General features: G+C 42.9%; 1 protein-coding gene across 5 annotated transcripts in view; it reads left to right on the forward strand.

Moving 5' to 3' along the window:
• The window catches only part of NAV3 (neuron navigator 3), a 1,326,128-nt gene that overhangs the window by 781,760 nt on the left and 523,303 nt on the right, over positions 1 to 21,065 (forward strand). For all 5 annotated transcript variants that reach the window (XM_069629276.1, XM_069629277.1, XM_069629279.1 and 2 more), the window contains one exon: positions 2,205 to 2,324. In XM_069629276.1, the coding sequence (XP_069485377.1) occupies positions 2,205 to 2,324 (120 nt within the window). The remainder of the gene's footprint in view (positions 1 to 2,204; positions 2,325 to 21,065) is intronic.

Raw genomic sequence — 21,065 nt, forward strand, 5'->3', positions numbered from 1 at the left:
ATTCTGTTAAATTTGGCAGATTATCTTGCAGTAATTGCTTTTGATTTAAGGAAAAGAGTGGCAACAAACAAAAACACACAGTGGTTAGACGAAACAAGATCAACAAAGGTAGTGACTTTTACACTTTGTTATAGATCACTCAAGAATCCTTAGTACTCTCAGAGATGTTTAAAGGGAATTTATTGAAGAATGTATGGGGCTTATGTCCATCCCTTTCTCTAACGCCTATTATTGAACATTCACCCGGATGGCAGGTTAGTATCTATAGAATGTTGACCCCTACTGTCTTATTCTTCTGGCAGCTGGAGTCGAAATCATAAAGACAGAATGCCTGATCTCTCTCGACTCCCTTCAGGACTTCTTAACTTTCCCTATACTATCCAATGGTTTGTTTTTTAATGGGGACTCTGGGTAGGGTCTTGCAACTATGCTGGTTGATTCAGACCCTGTTTCTAGCAGGCTCACTCTTACCTTTCCCTATTCTACTCTTCACTATTCCTCTCCTCCAACTACCTCCTCCTGCTAATCTTCTATCCTTCTTTTTTCTCACTCCCTTTAGATATCTCCTACAACCCTCCTCCATCCACTACTCTACTACTCAATTTGCCACACTCCTACTTCCTGCTACTACGTCTCCCTGCACACTGCTTGTCCCTCCTTAACCCTACTACTCACACATCAACACTACCATTCCCTCCTCCACAAGTTCCTACTGCACACTACTACTCCCTCCTCCACTTTAGTACTCCCATTTCCACACAAATATGCCCACCTCCACACTACCACTGACACTACAACCACTCCTACATGAAATCTCCCAAACACCCTTCTTTCTCTCAGTGCCATCCACTTTACAGTCACTCCCTACACTTACCTTTCAAAAGGCACTTGCCACAAATCAATATCACTTTCACTCTGTGGTCAATAACTCATCTGCTGCACAATCTACCTCCACAATATGCCACTCCTTCCTTCTTCCTGTCCTGCTGGTCTCCTGGTCATCCTCCACCTCTGACATCACCCTAAAAACCCATCATTCATACTTCCTGTTCTACCCCTATCTTACCCCTTCCCTTCGGTAATTAGTCCCTATTTCCTGGCTAAACGGAACTGTCTTTCCCACCTGGGTCAGGTGTGTGCTGCGAAAAGTCACAAGTTCTGGCCTAAGCCTCACCCACTTTTTCCATGCGGGTCTGACACATAATGGAGTTGGTGTCCCAGGAAGGCCAATGTTTGTGGTTGTGTTCTGGAGTCTTGGACCATGTCTCCACAAGGTACGTTATCTGTCCCTGATGTTCTAGTTGGTCTTCAGGTTGTTGAATGGATTCACCGACATTCCTTGCCACCTCTGCTAGGCCTTTTTGACTTTTGTGTAGGAAAGTAGGCTATCATGGAGGTTTCCTCTCTCCCAGATGCAACTCACTGCTGGACTGCTATGCATTTGCAACTCTGCCTTCTCTTCATTTTGGTGGTTCTCCCTCTCTCTATGGCTGATGAATGTTGTGGTCAGATTGTAGTTCAGTTGATTTTTCTGAGGGTTATGGTTTAATTCTTCTCTTGTCTGGTCATTGGGCCTCATTATAGGGTTGCCGGTCGGTAACAACGGTACTGTTGTTACCGGAACAGCAAACTACAATGTCTGCTCACAGGTGCCCTTTTCACCCTCCAGGTCTGACCTGGCGGGTGGAGCGACACCCCTGAGCAGACCATGTCGGATGCACCGGCACCATTCAAGAATGGGGCCGGCTCATCCGGCCTCGGCCTCCCCATTCCCATTGAGCCCTAATGGGCTCGAATGGGAATGGGGAGCATTTTTTTCCGGCGCCCATTGTGTTTCTAAAAACAACAGTAAAACACTAGCAAGCATTTGATTTTGGAGGCAAAGCAATAGGTACTAGTATACTTCATAGAAACATGCTGCAAAGAAGTTGGGGGGGCAGGAACTGGCTCTCTGTCATCTGGCACTACCCTTACTTTGTGGTCTGGCTCTGGATTACTTCCTGGACCTCCAACGTCCTGCAGAGAGGGGTTATTATCCCTCCTTGCCAAGGCTTGTCTCAACTGCAGGCTTAACTAAACATTTTTCACTTGTTCAGTTTAATGTTTCAGTATAGCATTGTTGTCTGGATTCTTTTAGCCAAATCTATGCTGGTGTATATGCGAGCATTGCTGATTACTGAAAATAAAATGCATTTATTTTTCAGCTACATGACAGATGGAGGACTGAACCTGTACACCAGGAGTCTTAACCGGATACCTGATTTAGCTGCATCCCGAGATGTCATTCAGAGAGGGGTACATGATGTAACGGTGGATGCAGACAGGTAAGCAGTCATTCTTTTGGGAAAGTCTTAGAACACACAGGATAATGGCATGTTTTAAACGCTGTGCATATTGCTTGTTTTCTGTCCCTTTTTTTAAATTTGTTTTTATAAATCTGCTCTTTTATGTTGCTCCTGCTGACAGATTGCTTTTCTATTACAGGGCAATTTTGTGCACCAAGATATTTTTAACTGCTACTAAAGGGTCACATTATGAAATCCCATTGTGATTTAACTGTCACCGTTCACACTGTGAAGTGCACCTAGATTCTGAGGGCGTTGGAACCTTCTATCCATTGGTTTTGACAAACAATTACTTTTCATAAAACAAACATTAGTGTAGGCACGGAAGATATAGTGAAATAATAGAAATGTGTGCGACTACCCAGTGACTAAATAAAAAAATAACGAAACATCACACTTCGACTCAATTTAATAAAATGACTACATGCTTCGATGGCAATCCTTTCTCGGAGTTTAAAAGCGACAGTTGAAATTCTAGGCATTGAAAGTGAGTTTAGTTATGGGTATGGGACAGATTTCGTAAATCATACCTTCAATTAAGTAATTGAAAGAAGCACCAAATCACATGAGAAATACTTGAATAGTGCCTTATATATCCGATTTTCACACTACGGTTTTATGTTTTTGAACTTGCGAAACTGGCCTTGGTATGAACTAGTTGGCTTCATTGCTATCACGCAGGGGTTCAGACTTTTGGTTTCCCCAAGGGCAGCATGGGGCAGGAGGGCCGCGGCGGCGGCAAAAAAAAATGGCACATGAAAATAGTGTTTCCCGGGGGATGCATGGGACCCGCAGCACCTGCCTACTCGGTGCACCTGCTATAACGGTACTCTGACCAATCATTGCAAAATAACTGGTCTTTTTACAATGATATATTGGTGCATTGACAACAACTGTTACTAATTAACATTGTCTTTAGAGCAATTTACTATGTGAAGGGTTAGTTAGTTATGTTATTGTGCATTGGAATATGGTCTGCCAAGTTGATTTGTCTGAAAAGGACTAGAACGCTTGTTGCCGACTTGGAATTCCTGCATTGCTGTTGCTCGCCTCCTCCTCCTCCTCGTCCCAGTGCATAAGTGGTGTGTGTGCATGTCTGTGTGTCAATAAAGAGAGAATGTATTTCTCTAGACATTCTCAGATGTGTTCAATATTCCAATAATGACAAGATGTCATGTATGGCTGCAGTGACGAGGTGGTGGCAGATGGCTCCAGTTTCAAGAGCTCTGATGTCAGTACTTTGGATACCAGCTGGTGGCACCTGGCACCAATCTTAGAAATGTTGCAGGCATTCACAGATATTCATCTGCCTTTGAAAATCTTTCAAATTGTTGTCCATGTGGGTGGAAAATAAAGTACAAAGGCAAACCAGAGTAAGTAAAAAGAATATTGCATTGTTGCTATTATTAGTTATTTAACCAACATTGTATGAAGCATTGGAAGGGTTAGGGTATAGAAGCTTCCAACCGAAATCAAAGCATGCATCATAGTTTGAATACAAATTGTGGATTATAGCATTGCTTTTCATAGTTGTAGACATATCATGTATTGATCCCTAATGCATATTTTGTTGTTAGTAATGCCATGGCAATGGTGCACTGTAAGCCAATTGTGGCCTCCATGATATTTAGCAGCATCTACAATGAGATCCACGTGTCCATTGCATTATTACTGCTGCAACTCTACCTCATTATAGCTTAATAAACTAATACTTAGGAACCTTCTGGAGTCATCTTTTCATAGACGTTCTTTAAGAAAAATGCAAAACATCCAGACCTGTACATATCAGAAAATACATACATGTAGAAGATGTGGCTATATGGAGGAATTACTGTGTTTTGTTTTTAGTTGAAATAATCCTATGTTATCTTGGGCATCTGATCTTGTCTAAGGTTTTTACAAAAATAAGATGATTGTCATAATGCTAATGTTTTATCTCCTGACTATTTTCTACCAAAAGGTCCTCCCTTATTTCATTTTCAACATTGTAAGCATATGTCTTGCTATTGTCATCCTTCACTTTGTGAGTTGACCCTAAAGAGGAAGTGGCATCTGTCAGGGGTCAGAAATTATACAAGGTACATTTGGCAATCTTAAGTTCGACAAAATAACATATGAATTCAAACACACCCGCTTTAGAAAGTACTCCTTGTGACCAGTTTTGGATTCATCCAGAAATACCTTGAGTAAAGTTCAAGTTTAAGAAGGTTCTGTACCATAACAAAGTTCCATTGAGTGTAACATACAACATATTTTCCATCCAATGTATCCTTCCTTTTGGCAAGTAAATATCTCTCTTCCAAATGCTTATTTATAAATCAAAGCAACTGTTCATTGACCAACATCCCCTGCTTGGCAGAGCAAAAGTCTTTTCCTCAAAACAAAAATTCATACATCAGGACACTTGCTCTTTTCTAAAAGGTCAAGCAATTATTAGCACATCATACTTGCAACATTGTATCTTATGCTCCATGCGTTTTAAATTAATTTAAATACATTTTATCCCTAGCTCTTAATTTTGTTATACTCACCGTGTTTACTTGTGACTGATTATGTTTTTACAGAATAAGCCCTCTGATTAACATTTTGTGCCATTAAAAACCGAACTACAATAAGTCTCTGCATGCATGAAGTATAAGGAATTATAGTTCCCCCTACGCTCTGTGGTTCTTCTCGGTTTATTCTTAGAACGCAGACGCAATCGCGCCTGCCGCGAACAAGCCAGTTTGTGCCGGTTCGTGCTAGTTATTGTTGGGAGTAAGAGGTTGTAGGTGAAATCCGTGTGGTGATTATCCTCTGCTACTTGAGTATCTTCCTGTATTAGCACAAAGCTAACCTCTCTTAAATTTCTTACTTGTCAGATTTGTTTCTTTATTGACAATGTCTGTTAAAAACATTACTTTAAAAAATAGTGCCGCGGCCCACCTGGTAAATGCTCTACTATTGCCCACTACTGTTCGCCATACTATCCCTCCCCTTTCCTCCCAACACTACAGATACCGGCATATTAACTAGACCTAATCACAGGGAGAATTCCAAAGGGATGCCCCACAATGATCCTAGTTCAATGAAAATGTAAATCGACCCCAACACATCCCTTACGATAGTCACTCATTAAAGACCTCCCCAAACCCTTATGCTCTTCGAGGAACAACTACTGGACTTATTAGGCAGTAATCTCAAAGCCACATCCCCAGTACTTGTAATGGGGGACTTTCATTGATGGGCTGATGACCCAGCTGACGACCCTGCCACATCCCTGCTTTCCTCCCTGGAAGCTGCAAGATTTTGACAGCTTGTAAAGAACTCACCCAATCAGGGGAGTCATTTACTGGACTGGATTCTGTCGCACAATGTTCAGACCACTCCCATTAGTACATTACCATGTCCCTGGTCAGATCATTTTTTTGTCAATACCTCTATTATACTCTCTACAACCCCTTTCCCCCGACTTGATACCATGCCACATGTTAAAACCACATGTCGGGGCACTAAAAACGTTTCTGACAAGGTTTTTTCTGTTCTTGTTACATCTAAGCTAGGGCATATTAATGGTAGTATTAACGCCTTGGATCTTTACTCTCATTTATCCTCTGCAATTAGGGAGGTCATTGATACCCTTGATCATGACAAAATGAAAATGTTGAAAACAGAAACCATGAAGAAAACCCGGTTTCAATATGAGATTGTAGAAGCAAGTAGGGCTAAAAGAGTGTTTCAACAGAAATAGAGAAAGAAAACCTGCCGCATGACACTGGAGAACTATAAAAAAAAGTGTGCAACTTTATAAACACACCATTATTGAACCAAAAAATGCAACATACAACTCATGCATCAATAATGCACAATCCAATTCCAAAGAACTCTTTCAAATCCTGTTTTGGTGTGAATCTATTCAGGAAGAGTTCACTAATAAAATTGCAGGCCACCGTCTGTCTATTATAAAACAATTGTCCAGACCCGCCTCCAATAATAACCACACGTCAATAACTAATGCTCACCTCGATTCGCACAAAGTGATGTCCAAGTTCTCCTTTCATAGTTGCACTGAGGAGGAAGTTATGAAAATTGTTAAGAACTTGAAGTCCACCTCATGTCTGGGGGACACTTGCCCTGCTGATATCCTGAAATACTTGCTAGATACACTGACTCCATGGATCACTAAAATGATCAACCTATCCTTTGAAAACAGGCTTGTACCCGACATCTTGAAAGATGTATGGGTCACTTCTTTGCTAAAGAAGGCTACTCCCGATCTAGCAGACTCAAAGAGTTACAGGCCCATTACTAATGTTCCCTATTTGCTGAAGATCTTGCACAGAGTTGCATACCTACAGCTCCAGGACATCATAGAGGAAAACAATCTATTTAACAGTCAGGCTTTAGGCCCCGCCATAGCAGCCATAGCACAGAAACCACCCTCTGAGATCTTAAATCCAACATCACCAAAATCACTGAGAAAAGCCAGCCAGCATGCCTGCAATTGCTAAATCTCTTGTCAGCATTTGAGATTATTGATCATGAACTGTTGCACAACAGATTGTTAACAGTGGATCACTGCTCGGAAAATGCTGCCAACTGGTTGTCCTCCTTTCTAGAGCCCAGGCCATCAAAAGTGGCCGTGCCTGGAGCACCGGCTAACCCTAGAACTCTCTCCTGCAGTGTTCTGTGGGGATCATGTCTCTCGCCCCTACTGTTCAATGTCTACATAAGACCCTTCATGTACCTTTTGCAGGATCTGGGTGTCCAATTTGCAAATTACGCGGATGTCACCCAGATCCTCTTGGAATTTTCTGGAGAGTATTCCAAGGATTCAGTTTCAGTAAATGCAGTGTATCATCAAATTCAGACTTGGATGGCTGAAAACACTTTCGCCCTAAATGTCTCCAAGACTGAGTTTCTTATTATGGCTTCGTGCCCCCATTTGAAGAAACTCCATACTCAATATTCACACTTTGATATTGCTGGCACAAGTATTGTTGTTTGTAAATCAGTAAAAACTCTAGGGGTATATTTTGACACTGAATTATCACTGAAAGAAACAGGTTTCCCAAATACGCTTGTCATGTGGGCACGTCATCAAGCTGCTCCATCAAATCAGGCCCTACCTATCTATTGCAAATAGAGCGCTCCTGGCATCATCCCTCATGAACTCTAGTTTACACTACTGCAATAGTATATTATTAAGCACATCACAAGGCAATCTCCATCGCATCCGCACCATGCAAAATGGGGCGGTGAGGGCAGTTTTTGGGCTCTCCAAGCGAGATCACTTGTCTCTCTTCAGGAGGAAACTTCATTGGCTTCCAGTCAAGCAGAGAATCTTGCCTATAAATGCCACAATAAAAGTGTGCCTTTCTACTTATCCCGTAGGCTGTCACGTAAGCCCACGCACAGGGAAGTGCAATCCTCCGGTAACTCAACCGCATTTTTGCCTGAAAAAATGTGGGGAAACCACCTTAGACTTCCATGCCCCGCGGGAGTGGAATGCTCTTCCACCAGCCGTCAAAAATTCACACTCAATAGTCACCTTTAAGAAGAGTATAAAAACCGTTATATTTGACATAGCTGACTTATGCACCCCATTTGGTCCCCCCTCCTTCATTGCTTTACTCTGTTCTAGCTTGCTGTGTTCTGAGGCCATTGGGCATGCAGCGCCTTACTGAAAAACTTAAATAAATACATATACACTTCTTTGTCAAGAAAAACACTTCAGTCAGGATAGCTTAATGATCACTTTCTGGAATGCAACAATTCATCAAGACAAGGTGATGAAATGTACTGTTCTTTTCCACCACACATTTTTATCACAACCACAGTACTTTAAATCATCTTCTTCTTTCCTGGTATACTCACCTGCCAGGGCTAACTACAATTTGTCAATTTTCCGGTTTACTCTCCTGCCAGGATAAATCTCCTTCTGCTGGGGTATTCTGTGATAATGCTTGTTCCAAACCTCTCCACATCAGGATCCTAATTTGTAATTTGTAATTTAGTTTATTTGTAAAGCGCAAACCAGGCCCAAGGGCAACTGGGCGCATATTCTTAGGAGCAGTTACAAACAAACAATATGGTTATTTACAGTACAGAGCAGTTACAGTAACATACAATAAGGTTATTTATATTACAGAGCAATATATACAGTTACAGTATACAGAATAAGTGCCAAATCTTCATAGTGGGGCTTCATGCGTTCTGCATGATCAACCAAGATTTGGTTTTATTCCTGAAGGTTAAGAAAGAAGGCTCAGTTCTGATGTGGGTAGGCAATGAGTTCCAAAGCTTAGATGATAGGACAGGGAAGCTCACACCACCAGCTTTTTGGAGTTTAACCCTAGGCAGGGTGAGGCTATGAATATGTGGTGTTCTAGTCGGTCGTGTGGAGGTGTGGAGTGTGAGTTGAGAGGCAAGGTATGGTGGGGCTTTGTTGTCTAGGCATTTATGTGTCAATGTTAGTGCTTTCAAAGTGATTCTATGTTTTACTGGAGCCAATGTAGCCCAGCTCTGACGTTGGAGATGCGGGAATGCCTCGGGATGTTGAGGGCTGCTCTAATGGCATTATTCTGGACTATTTGCAGTTTGTTTATGTTGGACTGGCTGGTCCCCAGGTAAAGGGCACTGCAGTAGTCGATTTTGGACATAATGAGTGTTCTTGCCAAGGTAATACAATTGTGTGAGTTTAGAAACGGTCTACAGGTGGTGATAAGTTTGCAGGTGTAAGCCATCAATGTTGAAGGATTTGAAGGATTTGAAGGCTTGGTCTAATTTATTGAAGCGTTGAATAGAACCTAGCAATAGAAGTTCCGTCTTGTCATCATTGAGGCCTAATCCGTGCTGTGCCATCCAGGCCTGGATGACCAAGTAGACATCGTTCAAGGATTTGGTATCGGCTATGTGATCACCAGTGATGGGGATGAGTATCTGGGTGTCGTCCACATAGTTAATGTAGGAGACACCCAGATAGTCAAGCACATCGAAGAGGGGTTTGGTGAACACATTGTAGAGAGTAGGCGATACACAGGACCCCTGAGGAATTCCACAGTGAATCAGGGAGGGGTCAGCGGAGGCTGAGGGCGAGAAGACCTGCATGGATCTGTTACTTAGGAACAAGTGAATCAATGCATTGGCAGAGTCAGGGAAGTGGGCCGCAGTTTTAAGATGCTGGCACAGTATTTGGTGGTTGACAAGATCAAATGCTGCGGAGAGGTCAAGGAGAAGGAGTAGAACTAGCTTCCCATTATCTTTTAGTAACTCCATTTGGTTTTTCAGATCAATCAGGGCTGTTTCGGCCCCATGTTTGGGGTGGAATCCAGATTGTCTTACTCCAAGAAGATTGTTAGATTCAAGATAGTCTTGGATCTGCAAGTACGCTGCACGATCTAGAATCTTGAGCCAGAAGACGACTGTAGTGAGTGGTCTGAAATTGGTCAGAATGTTGTGGTCAAGTGAAGGTTTTTTGAGTAGTGGGATCACCCAGGCGTCCTTGAGGTTGTCTGGGACTATGCCGGTTTTGAAGGAGGTGTTTATGAAGGCCGTTGTGAAGGGGGCTAGCTCGTGAGATGCTTCCTTGATGATGGGAGCCGGGCATGGGTCACCTTGACAGTTTGAGGGCTTCAGGTTGTTTATAATCCCTTCTATTTCATGAATAGAATGCATTGAGAAGGCAAATGGTTTGCAGTTCCTTTGATACGTGCTAGACGTGGGAAACATCACGGGTTGATCAGACTGTAAGGCATTTTGTTTGTCTTTAATTTTGGATTGGAGGGTAGTGATTTTGCCCAGGAGTGCTGTCTGTATATTGGAGCACCAAATGTTATCTTTGGTATGGGAGTCAGGGGGTGCTGCAGGAGTCTCAAGTTCCGTGAGAATTTTGAACAGTTCCTTGGTGTTCGATTGTGCTGATAGGACACGTTTATTATAGTAGTCTTTTTTAGCCTGGATTATGGCTTCTTTATAGTTGAGAGTAACTAGGAATAGACCGTCCTTGTGGGCATCCAAGGGGTGGCTTTTCCAGCGTGACTCAGCACAGCGTTTCTCTTTGTGTAGCACTCTGAGCTGTGGTGTGAACAATGAGTTGAGGTGTGCATGCTGTTTAGGTCTTCTTAGTTTGAGACGTGCAATGGAGTTTATAGCTGATAGCACTGTCTGGTTATAGCTGTCAGCTAGGGTGGTAGGGTCAGAGCAAAGGTCCGGGACGTTGTTGAGGGTGGGGAGGATAAAAGGGAGTAACTTGTCAGAAGTTATGTTCTTTTTGTTCCTAGTAGGAATGGCAGGGGTGATGGAGGGCGTAGGCAGATGTGCTGCTTCAATGTTGAAAGTGATGATGTGATGATCTGACCAGGCAGTTGAAACATTGGACAGTAGGCCAATATTACAATTGGTGTTGCTTAGCCAATCTAAAGACTTCCCTTTGATGTAGGTGGGTTCTTGTATATGATGAGGAGGTTAAAAGAGGAGGTTTGAAAAACAACTGTTTCTCTTTATGATCTCTTGTCTCCTAAGAAATTGGGTTACATCTCTTCCCAAATTAGTATTCATAAAAAGATAATTGTTCTTTTTTTATTTCTGTATTATTCTTTTAATTATTTATTATTTAATTAGCATAGAGCTCAAGCCTGAGCATAAAATATTAGATGTAAGGCGAAAACTGGGAAAACTCAGGACCCAACCACCCCAACATGGTGGGGAGTCTGATATCAACAACTGACATTGACCCTGCCAAAAAAGCTTGCAGAACCACGCAGCTCACAGGAGAGACCTACTTCCTGATAAAAGAATTTAATCAATTCCTTGGATCTAATCAGGGCAGAATTTAGGGGGGCAACATATAATCCAGGAGTTCATTAAGGAGGATAGACAAAAGGCAGTCCGGGGGACCTGACTGGTGTGCCCTGAAGTAAACCCTAAGCCCAACATTCAAGCAGAACTGGTCATAAATGAAGGTTTGCTAATTTCCTTAGGATCTGTTGCTTGTTTTGCTAGTGACATTATCAAAGCCAAAGTTATTGTCAGTGGCTTGGCTTGTCATGGGATGAAGCTATGCCTAGGACCAGCAGGAGAAGATGTCAGATCTACTTCTAGGTTGACACCAAACCTTTGTCCATGTCTGTGTTTTGTCCAATTCAGGTAGTTAACTCTCAGCCCATAGTTGTAGAGTTGGCTAGCCCCTTGTTCCCATTGTCCAGAGTGAAACTGGAGACTGTTGATGCGCCCGAAGAAAAGTCCTCCCTAACCTCCCACCAAGTAGTGTCTGGAGTGAGAACATGTGCTCAGGGTAAACGTCCTTCCTTTGTTTAACCCCACTCAGGCATGCAAGACAACCAGCTCATCCACTCGACCTAATTTTGACCCAGTTTTTAAAATAGACCACACTGCCCAGGGGTGTAGTTGCAAACTAGCCCTTTCTGAACTTGTGGACATTAAAAACCTGCTATTTGCTTCACCCTAGGAATGTGGGTGCGGAGGAAGGGTTGCCTCGGGGAGTTCCACACTGCCTCACTGGCCACCAAGGGGTCTCATAATCCCCCTTCAGAATGCCTTAATATGCTAGCCAAACCTGGTCCATTGACACCGGAAAAGACAGTTGTCTCCCACAAACCTGACCTCATGAGATGATCCCTGGTCCCCACCCTTTGTGAGCCCAGTGTGAGTACCCAGGTCCTGAGGTCTCACGCTGAGCAATCCATCCAGCAACCTATCCAGCAGAACACACGCAGGGAAGCCATCAAGGCTCCTGATGTTAATACTATGTGCATTGCATTGGAGGACATGGATTCAAGCATGGCAGGAACTCATGGCTGCTCCCTGGTGGATACTAGAATACGCAGACCCTGTTCCAGAGCAAGCACGACCAATCGCTCAGTTCATGGGGGCCACAAAGGGGCATAGTATTTCTTCATGGGGTACCTAAACTGTCTCACAACAGCAGGAACCAAGAGATGCACTTTTTAACAAATGTCTCCACTGGCTCCGTACTGTAAAGGGTTGTGTGTCCGTAACTAGGGAAGCTATAGTTAAGCTGCCACTAAGTGATCAACGAGGAAGACATCCCCAGTGACTCTGCAAAGATGGAATTTGGGACCAAAGGGAGCCAGGAGTATTTTGGGTAGAGCCATGAGTCCTCGATGGACCGTAAATATCAGGATCATAATTAGCGCCTAACCTCTATCCCCGACTTGGAACTATTGACTCATTTGAAAATATTCCACCAAATTTTGCTTTATCTGGGTCAAACCTAATGCCACTGGGGAAAAGATGAACTAGAAATGATGGTGGCTTCAGTATTAAGGGACCCTGATTTGTTTTGTGTTAATAAATAACTTTTTAACAAGGGTATCTCCCTTCTTTTTTGCCATTATACCCCAGGTCCTGTGGGTCATAATTTCATGCTGTATTGATCTACTTCTTTCTTTAACTTTATTTCCCTATTTTGGACAAAATATTGCTGAATGTGAGTAATTGCTTATTGTGTTAGGGTGTGCTTTGATGCCTTTAAGTTATGTTGATGTATTATTCTTTTAACGCCTTTTGTCTGTAGGCAATGTAGGTTACAATTTTCTCCCCCTTGATCTCTCATACAAGGAGGGCTTTGCTCCTGTGACCTTTGTTTTATGCTTATGCAACTTGTTGACTGCTGGCAATGCAGGTTCCTATTGTCCCCTAAGTGGCATCCTTTGTTAGGAGAGTTTCGCCTAGTTTGCCTTAATATCACTCCTCTATGCTTTTGGCAATGCGGGTTGCAATTGTCTCCTAAATGGTATCCCTTTTAGGAGAGTTGCACCCAGTTTGCCTTTATATCACTCTTCCGCAGCTTTGGCAATGCAGGTTGCAATTGTCCCCTAATTGGAATCCCTTGTTAGGAGAGTTGTGCCCTGTTTGCCTCAGTTCATTTGTTCGGTATTCAAAATGATCAATTTCACCTAGCAGTCTCCTTTGGAGTGGCCCAGGGTCACCTGCTTCAGGCCAACTCATCGGTATGCCTTAGTGTTTCCTTCTGAATTGCTGGTGCTGCTGTGGGTTTCTTCGTGGCCTTCTACACTTCTGCGAGCTTCGATTTGACTGCCACAGTCTGTGCAGTCCATCAGAGGTGCTCTACCTGCTCCATGTGATCTCCAGTGCAACTTCTGTACCAGAGCAGTTAACGGTGTGTTTAGAGCTTGTCTCCCACATGACATAGCTTTCTTCAGAGATGCTTCCCGCTGCACATTCTTTGCATGGCCACACTTCCTCTGCATCTACACCGTCTCAAACAAAGCAACCTACTGTCGCCACTGCTACAACATCAGCTTCTCTCTTCTCCTGCACCTGAAACCATTTATATATTTAAAGGTCCTGCTCAGGGGCTTTCTATTACAACAACTAGACCGTTCCTGATACTTCATCAACTCTGAATACCTCTTCCTCGTCCCAGTACTACAGGCATTAGGGGACTTGATGCCCCTAATTTTTTTGTTCTTTTTATGATCAGTTAACTTCAACTGATTTGTTAACTGAGAGTCGTCAAGTTTATGGGAGATTGTTAAAAGAGTTGGTGGTTTACACTTGGGTTTTGGATCTCTATGTAAGGCAGAATCATAACAATTAAAAGTTCTGATATTAAATTTCTGAACCCCCAATGTACAACTTGTAGACTGGTCAAAAGTGTTTTTATGTTCTATTCTTTGGGGAGTTCTCAGAGAGGGTACCTTACATTGATAGCATGCCAGTAAACATGTAGGTATTAGGGGAATCACATCCTCAGAAGAGGATGAATACTATGTCTCTCCTAACAGAGTGACCACTTCCCCCTGACATCCTCTGCCCATGTGATCCTCCCTCATGTTATCACCCCCAGAATTAGGATCAGTTAGCGTCTGCCTTCCCCTGGGCACATGGGAGGAGACTTTAGGCTGGGGTTTAGTGATGACTCTGCTGGATTCAGCACACATCCCTGAAAGAAAGCATGTGATGTCTGCATATCCATTATATAGCAAAGAGGCAAAGAAGAAGTTTGCATTTTATTTTACCTACAAATCCTGTCTCAACAATAGTAGTACGATTATAGGTTGTAGCGCTAATATCATTAGTAGTAATATTACTTCTAACAGCAGTTGGAGAACTACCAGCATTACCAGTAGTAACACTCAGTAATAGTAGTAGAGGTAGCAGTACACAAAGTGATACTACTGGTAGCAGTAGTGCTATTTAAATCCTAACACCACTGACCTTATAGGCATTACTACTAGTAGTACTACAACTAGCAGACTAGTACTACTACCTGTAGCAGATGTAGTAGTGTTATCCACACTACTGCTGCTATTAGGAATAGCACTACCAGCAGTAGTCATTGTACCTCTGCTAGTTGCAGTACTAGCAATGCTACTGGTAGCAGTAATGTGCCCTCAACAAAATTTGAAGTTCTAGAGAGTAGAAAAAGAGGGCAGGGAACAGACCCATGTAGAACTCTGTGAGATGCGTGAGATGAGGAGTTCCTACAAGACACTACAAATGAATGATAGACAAGGTTAGAAGAAAACCACTGAAAAAGCATCCAAAAATACCTATTGAAGTTTAAGTGGTAAACAACATTGCATGATCTACTATTTCGAAAGCAGAGCTAGTAGGTCTAGCAGGATCAATATAGAGGATGGAACTTGTTTCTACATATATTATTACTACTTGCAGTGGCAGTAGTAGCATCAGCAGTAGTACTACTAAATGCTTTATAAGTACCATTACCAGCAGTAGCATGGGTACAACTGGAATTACTATTGTAATTATAACTACTACTTGCAGTAGTACTACTATTACTGTAAATGTCTGTTAATTCTACTGGTAGTAAATCTAGTGGTAGTAGCACTATTAGTAGCACTTGTGATAATACTTTGCATTACTAAAGGTACCGGTAGTAGCAGTAGAAGTATTGGAGTTTGTAATAGTGTTGCAACTGATGGCAGTTTTACTGCTTTTATTTGTAGTGCTATCACTTTTAATAGTAGCACTACTATTTCTGGTACTGCGACTGTTGGTTGGTCATGACTAGTAGATAAGCAACTTGCGGAGTCGGTGCAGAGTCTCGTGAGTCTCTGACACACTGCTTTCCTGGAGTTTCTGCTAGTGGATTGTTTGTCCGCTTTCTATCTCCATTACTGTGTGAGGGGTGTGGATCATAAAACCCCTTGCTACCAGCGTGTGTCCAGCATGAACCGTGAGAAGTGTCCACAACGAATAATCCACCACCCACTAACATGATTACAGCTGCTTCGTACGGAGCGAGGAAAGTCCATGAAGATGACTGACACTATGAGCTGGCATGAAGCGGACCCTGCGGCTCCCCAAGTAAGAAAAGCATGTGGCTTCTCCTCCCCTGCCCACGCATAATCTCCCTATCACGTCATTTAATAATCAAGCCCAGTGTAAGCTATTCAAACATGTTTGCTAATGTCAACGCGAGTGAGTCTGCACATAAGCTACACACAATTGACAGCTTACCCCAAACTCACCCACACTTAAAAACTATGAGTTAATCCCCTCTAACGAGCTCTCACCTGTGGGGCTGGGGGTGATGAGTGCTGCAGGAGGGTGTGTTGCTGCCGCGGCCGGCTGTTGGTGTGCTGTAGAGGAGGCGGCGGATGCTGTTTCAGCAGGCCGCGCTCCAATTGATCAAAGCAAACAGAGCGCGCGGGGGGTTGGATGATCCCCCCGCGGCTCCTGAAGGAAATGATTCTGTGACCGCTCTGCCACAGCTGCGAGAGTTGGCCGCGCACGCTGCGCAGGCTACCGGTCGGGTTGCAGAATCAGTGTATGGGGTGTTGGTGCCAAGAGAGAGGCGCCTGACTTTCGAGAGCACAAGTGATTGGTTGGAGTGTGGGATGGCCTGTCCAGGAGGCCTCGCGAGTGCTCATAAGTGTTATGAGGTAGACACCTACCTTCCCACGCACATTCCAGAGCTATGTGAAAACAACATGGACATTCCAGAGACATTTGAAAACAACAAGGAGAGCATTGAAGACCTTCTTATATTGGCAGTGTCAGATGTAAACTCTGAAACTAATAAATCATCCATGGGAAAACCGGTAAAACACAATTGGGCCTCATTACGAATCAGGCGTTAAGGGGTTAACGGCGCCGTAAACGGCGCCGACCCTTAACGCCTGATTACAAGGTCCGTTAGCGCCATGGTGATATTAATGCCTGCTTTTTGCAGGCGTTAAAATCCATGGCGCTAAGGGACCATGGTGCTAATTATGCCACCGTAATTTACGGTGGCGTAATTAGCGCCTTCCCCACTCCCATTATGCCCTATGGGGCAAAAATGGGAATGGGGAAGGGTAAAATGGGAAATGGGGATTTACTGCCCCACTCACCTTGGAATGGGGCGGTAAATCCGCGATCCACCATGGTGTAAATGTAGTTTACACCATGGTGGTAAGGGTACGACCCAGGCGGTAACTTACCGCCTGGGTCGTAATGAGGCCCAATGACGCCTCATGCCAAGATGAGGCGGTGAGTTTTTCCTTACAAGAGAATGAAGATCCATCCTTCCCTTTAAATAACAACACTCCGAGAGAAATCTCGCAATCTCCCGCCAACAGGCAAAATTTGCTGGCCATTGTAAACAAACTGTTATTGGACTTGACAGAATTGAACGGATTTCTAACTTTAAAACCACCTGCCTCCAGTGAATTGAAATCTAACTTGGAGGAACCCCGTAGACCACAGCAATCACCACTGATACCAGTTAAAGAATCTACTCCGTGGAATCATTGGCCGATGGGTGCCAGAAAAAGAAGACGTGTGGCATTAAGTTTGTCACCCCCATTTGAATGCTCACAGAGCAGAGCCAGGCCAACTAATAAGAACTCTCCCCCAAAATCTAACTCCAATAATCAGGGGAGAAGCATTTTACCCAAGGACATTGTCATTCTGAGTACAGAGGAGAGGTCAGAGTCATCCAGCTATGATGAATCTTTCTCAAATTCACAAGAGAAACAACAGAATAATTCAAAACCGAAACATATGCTCAATGGAGCCCCACCAAACCAAAGTAAGAGAGACCCTCATGTTCAGAAACTAATCAAGGATGCGTTAAACGACCTAAGACCCTTCGTCATGTCCTCACTAACAATAGCGATAGCTCCTATGCTTAAGAGGTATGAGCAAATCAACGAGAATATAAAAGATCTCTCAACCCTGTCTGCCCTGATGAACTCAAAAATGCCTTTGAGTGATCCCCAAGGAGCTTTGGCTACTGCCAAATTATGGGGAAACATCTAAAGAATAGATCAGTCCATAAAAGACCTAGCAGACCAAAAGAGAAGCAATACCGAAGACAAGAGAGTGCTAGATGAAGTGACAAGAGAAGCTTTGTGACTACTGAAACAAAGTCAAAAATTGAGAAGGGATGAAGCAGAAGCAGCTACAATCTCAATTCTGCACCTGCCACCAAAGTCAGCCGTAAACCAAAAGTCAGTCACTGATGGACTGATTCAACAACCTGTGAGACGTACTGCTACTCCAACGTCATCACCACTAAGACAAACAGGCAAGGAAGTGATGCAAGTTGAACCAGAAGAAATGGAAGTCAAGGAACCGTCCAACTCAGGAATTCTATGTCCTACTTTGAATCAGTGTCCACCTGTTTCTTGCCTACCTTCCACCGCTGCGAATGATGCCCACACTTGTCATCCTGCACCGTTGCAACTAAACACTCTCAACTATCCTGAAAAGAAGAAGATTGCAGCCGAGCCCGGTAGCATACTTCCAACTGAGGCGATCCCAACTACTTCTGCCAATGCCGATGGCATCATAGGGTCCGGTGATGCCCATTTGCAGGGCCAACAAGCCAACCGAATTCCTCCTGATCAATGTGAAAAGGAAAAGACTATGAGTTCCCCCAAAGAACCAACTGGGACTGACACGCATAAGGACAAAACATATGACATATTCCAAAAACCGAACCCGGCCCCCTCAAATCAAGACTTGTAAAAAAATCAAAAAATCAAAAATGCAAAAGGAAACAAAACAATTAGGGCTCAAGGAAATTCCTTAGAAATTTGAAGGCAGTGAACGTCTTCGTAAATACAGAACAGACGAGTGAAAATCATAAAAAAGCTCTGTCAAACACAAAAGTAAATGAAAAGACAACTATTGAAGAAACAATCATTGTGGACGAAAGTGTGGAAAGTCTACAGAGCGAGCTTATCAACTTATCCACACATGAAGAAGAATCTTGTTATGAAGAAATTGATGAGCAAACTGCTGAGGAATGTGCGAAATCAATCGTACCATATCCTGATGATAACCCAGTGGCAAACCCCAAACAAGATTTGACAAAATGCGGAAGAATCTGCCAACTAATACTCCCCATGGAAGAAACTAAAGCCCCAAAGCCATTACAACAAGAGATTAAGTTCGAGACTATGGATGAGAAAAGAAAACAGCAAGGTGCGTTAAGTGGAGTGGATAAAACACCATACGACAGAAACTCCCCAAGGCACTCATTGGATGATGTGAAGGGGAAAGATGCCGTTGGAACTCACAGGTTCCACATTCCATCTTGTGAATCCTCGAATAAATCTTGCCCGAGGGATCTCACAATAAGAACACCCTTTAATAAAAATGATGGAACACGGAGATATTCTAGCCCAAAAAATAGTCTGCAAACTGAGGAACACAAAAAACCTGGAAGGCATGTACTGATTCTGGAACGAATCTTGGACACAAAGGATGGTTTACCATTAAATAGAAATAACGTACTATGTCTATTGCACCATGTGCCTGGTCTTCGCTCTATAGAATCAAATGACATTCAAACTGTCGAATTTGTCAACGACCACCAAAACGACAAAGTCCGGCGTCACATTGACTCCAGACTAATATGTGATCGACTTACTAATGCGATCCATTTTTTGCTGTCCCTGGGGTTTGACATTCATGAAGAAGGTGCCGCGACTCAGATAGATGTACTTTCCGATGATACTTCAAGGGGGGGGGGGCGCCAAAGCAGTTAAAATTCAAGAAAAAAATGTTGAAAAAACTGGTGCTGCCCAAACATCAACAATGACAGAGCAAGCAGCCAAGCGGCCTGAACGACTTCAATCTGAAAAAGAGAGTAGTGATAAAAATCACTCTCGCTTCACACCTGGTGAACAAATTAAAATCACGATAAATGGAAACGTCAATACTACGAGAAATGAAAACAATGAAGTGCAAGACACTGGAAAGCCAAATAAGAACTCAAATTGGAACTGGTTGGCTGGTGTCTTAGGTGGTAAATCGAGCTAATGCCAACAAGGGCCATCTGGGCTGATTACAAACATTTTATCCTGAAATACGAGAGGTTTCGGACATTTATTCAATGATACAAAAAATTGGAGCGATGATCTAACCGCCATCTGCCTGCAAGAAACGTGGATGGCAAACTGCCCATTGTCAGATGCATATGAGCTAGTAATAATTCCTGCAATAACAAGATCCAAGGGACGCCCGTCTGCTGGACTCTTGACCATGATCAGGAATAATTCTGGCTGGAATTTAGTGAAATCATCAAACGTATCCCTGTTCATACAGTATTCCGTGATGGCCACAAAAAATGAGACGAATAACACCACAAATCAAATTCACATCATCAATATTTATTGGCATCATAAAAATGCGGGAAGACACACATTTATAAAAATGGTGTCTGACCTACTTGATGAAATAAACAGTGTCCATCAAAATCCAAACATTATCTGTTGTGGTGATCTCAATTTAGACTGTGTGAATGAGTCAAAGACCTCTGGACCTAAAAACCTATTACAAAAATTGCCAAAAAAATGGTGCACCGATCTTGAGGAAAGAAACATCACCATTCTAAACGGGAACATCACGGGTGATATTCCCCCAGAAAAAACTTGGAGAGGTATGAATCAGTCTTCTACCATAGACTATTTCTTCTTATCTGATAGTCTACAACAACGAGCAGTGTCTCTAAAAATTACAGCTGACTCTAACAGTGGCCACAGTCAACTAAAATTATCGTTAAAAATGTCAAACATTAAGAAGCCTCAACAATGGCACAACCAAGTTACCGTTGAACCTAAGAGATCCCGCCTAAGAATAAAGCCCCAAGAAGTCAAGATCCTAACAGAGTCTTATGATAAGTATGTAACAAACGCAACAGAAATGAGAGCTGAATATAACTGCCTTCTAGAGCAGTTTATGACCGCAGATAACGGAATGAGAAGACCATCTTTTCAACCGAAACACCACTTTGACAAACTAGTACGTGAAAGAAAGCAACAACTTCGAGAGGAATTAAGGCAACATAGAAACCTCAAAGTTGAACAACAAAAGCAGGCGAATAAAATCAGCAAACAAAAATACAAAAACAGGTAAATCTCCCACAAAGCAATTGTGTGCCAAAATGACAGCGAATCAATGCTTGCCAGTCTCAAAAATAAAAACTCTGCCGAGTTTTGGAAGTTAATAAATAGCATTGATTGCACGCAAGATGCAATTCAACTAAGTATGGTGTGTGAAAGAGACTGGATCAATCACTATAATACAGTGTATGAGAAAAAAAGCACCACCATTGACCCTATTCTGCCTGAGCATTCAAAATGGGATCTGCATTTTGATAGAGAGGATATTCTACGGAGCATCCAAAGAAGCTCCTCTTCTAGGGCACCAGGACCGGATGGCCTAACAAACTTTATACTTAAACAAAACCCTGAAGAGTGGGCCAATTTTCTATCA

This window comes from Ambystoma mexicanum, chromosome 12 (assembly GCF_040938575.1).
Source record: "Ambystoma mexicanum isolate Mex_15411 chromosome 12, UKY_AmexF1_1, whole genome shotgun sequence".
NCBI lineage: Eukaryota > Metazoa > Chordata > Amphibia > Caudata > Ambystomatidae > Ambystoma > Ambystoma mexicanum.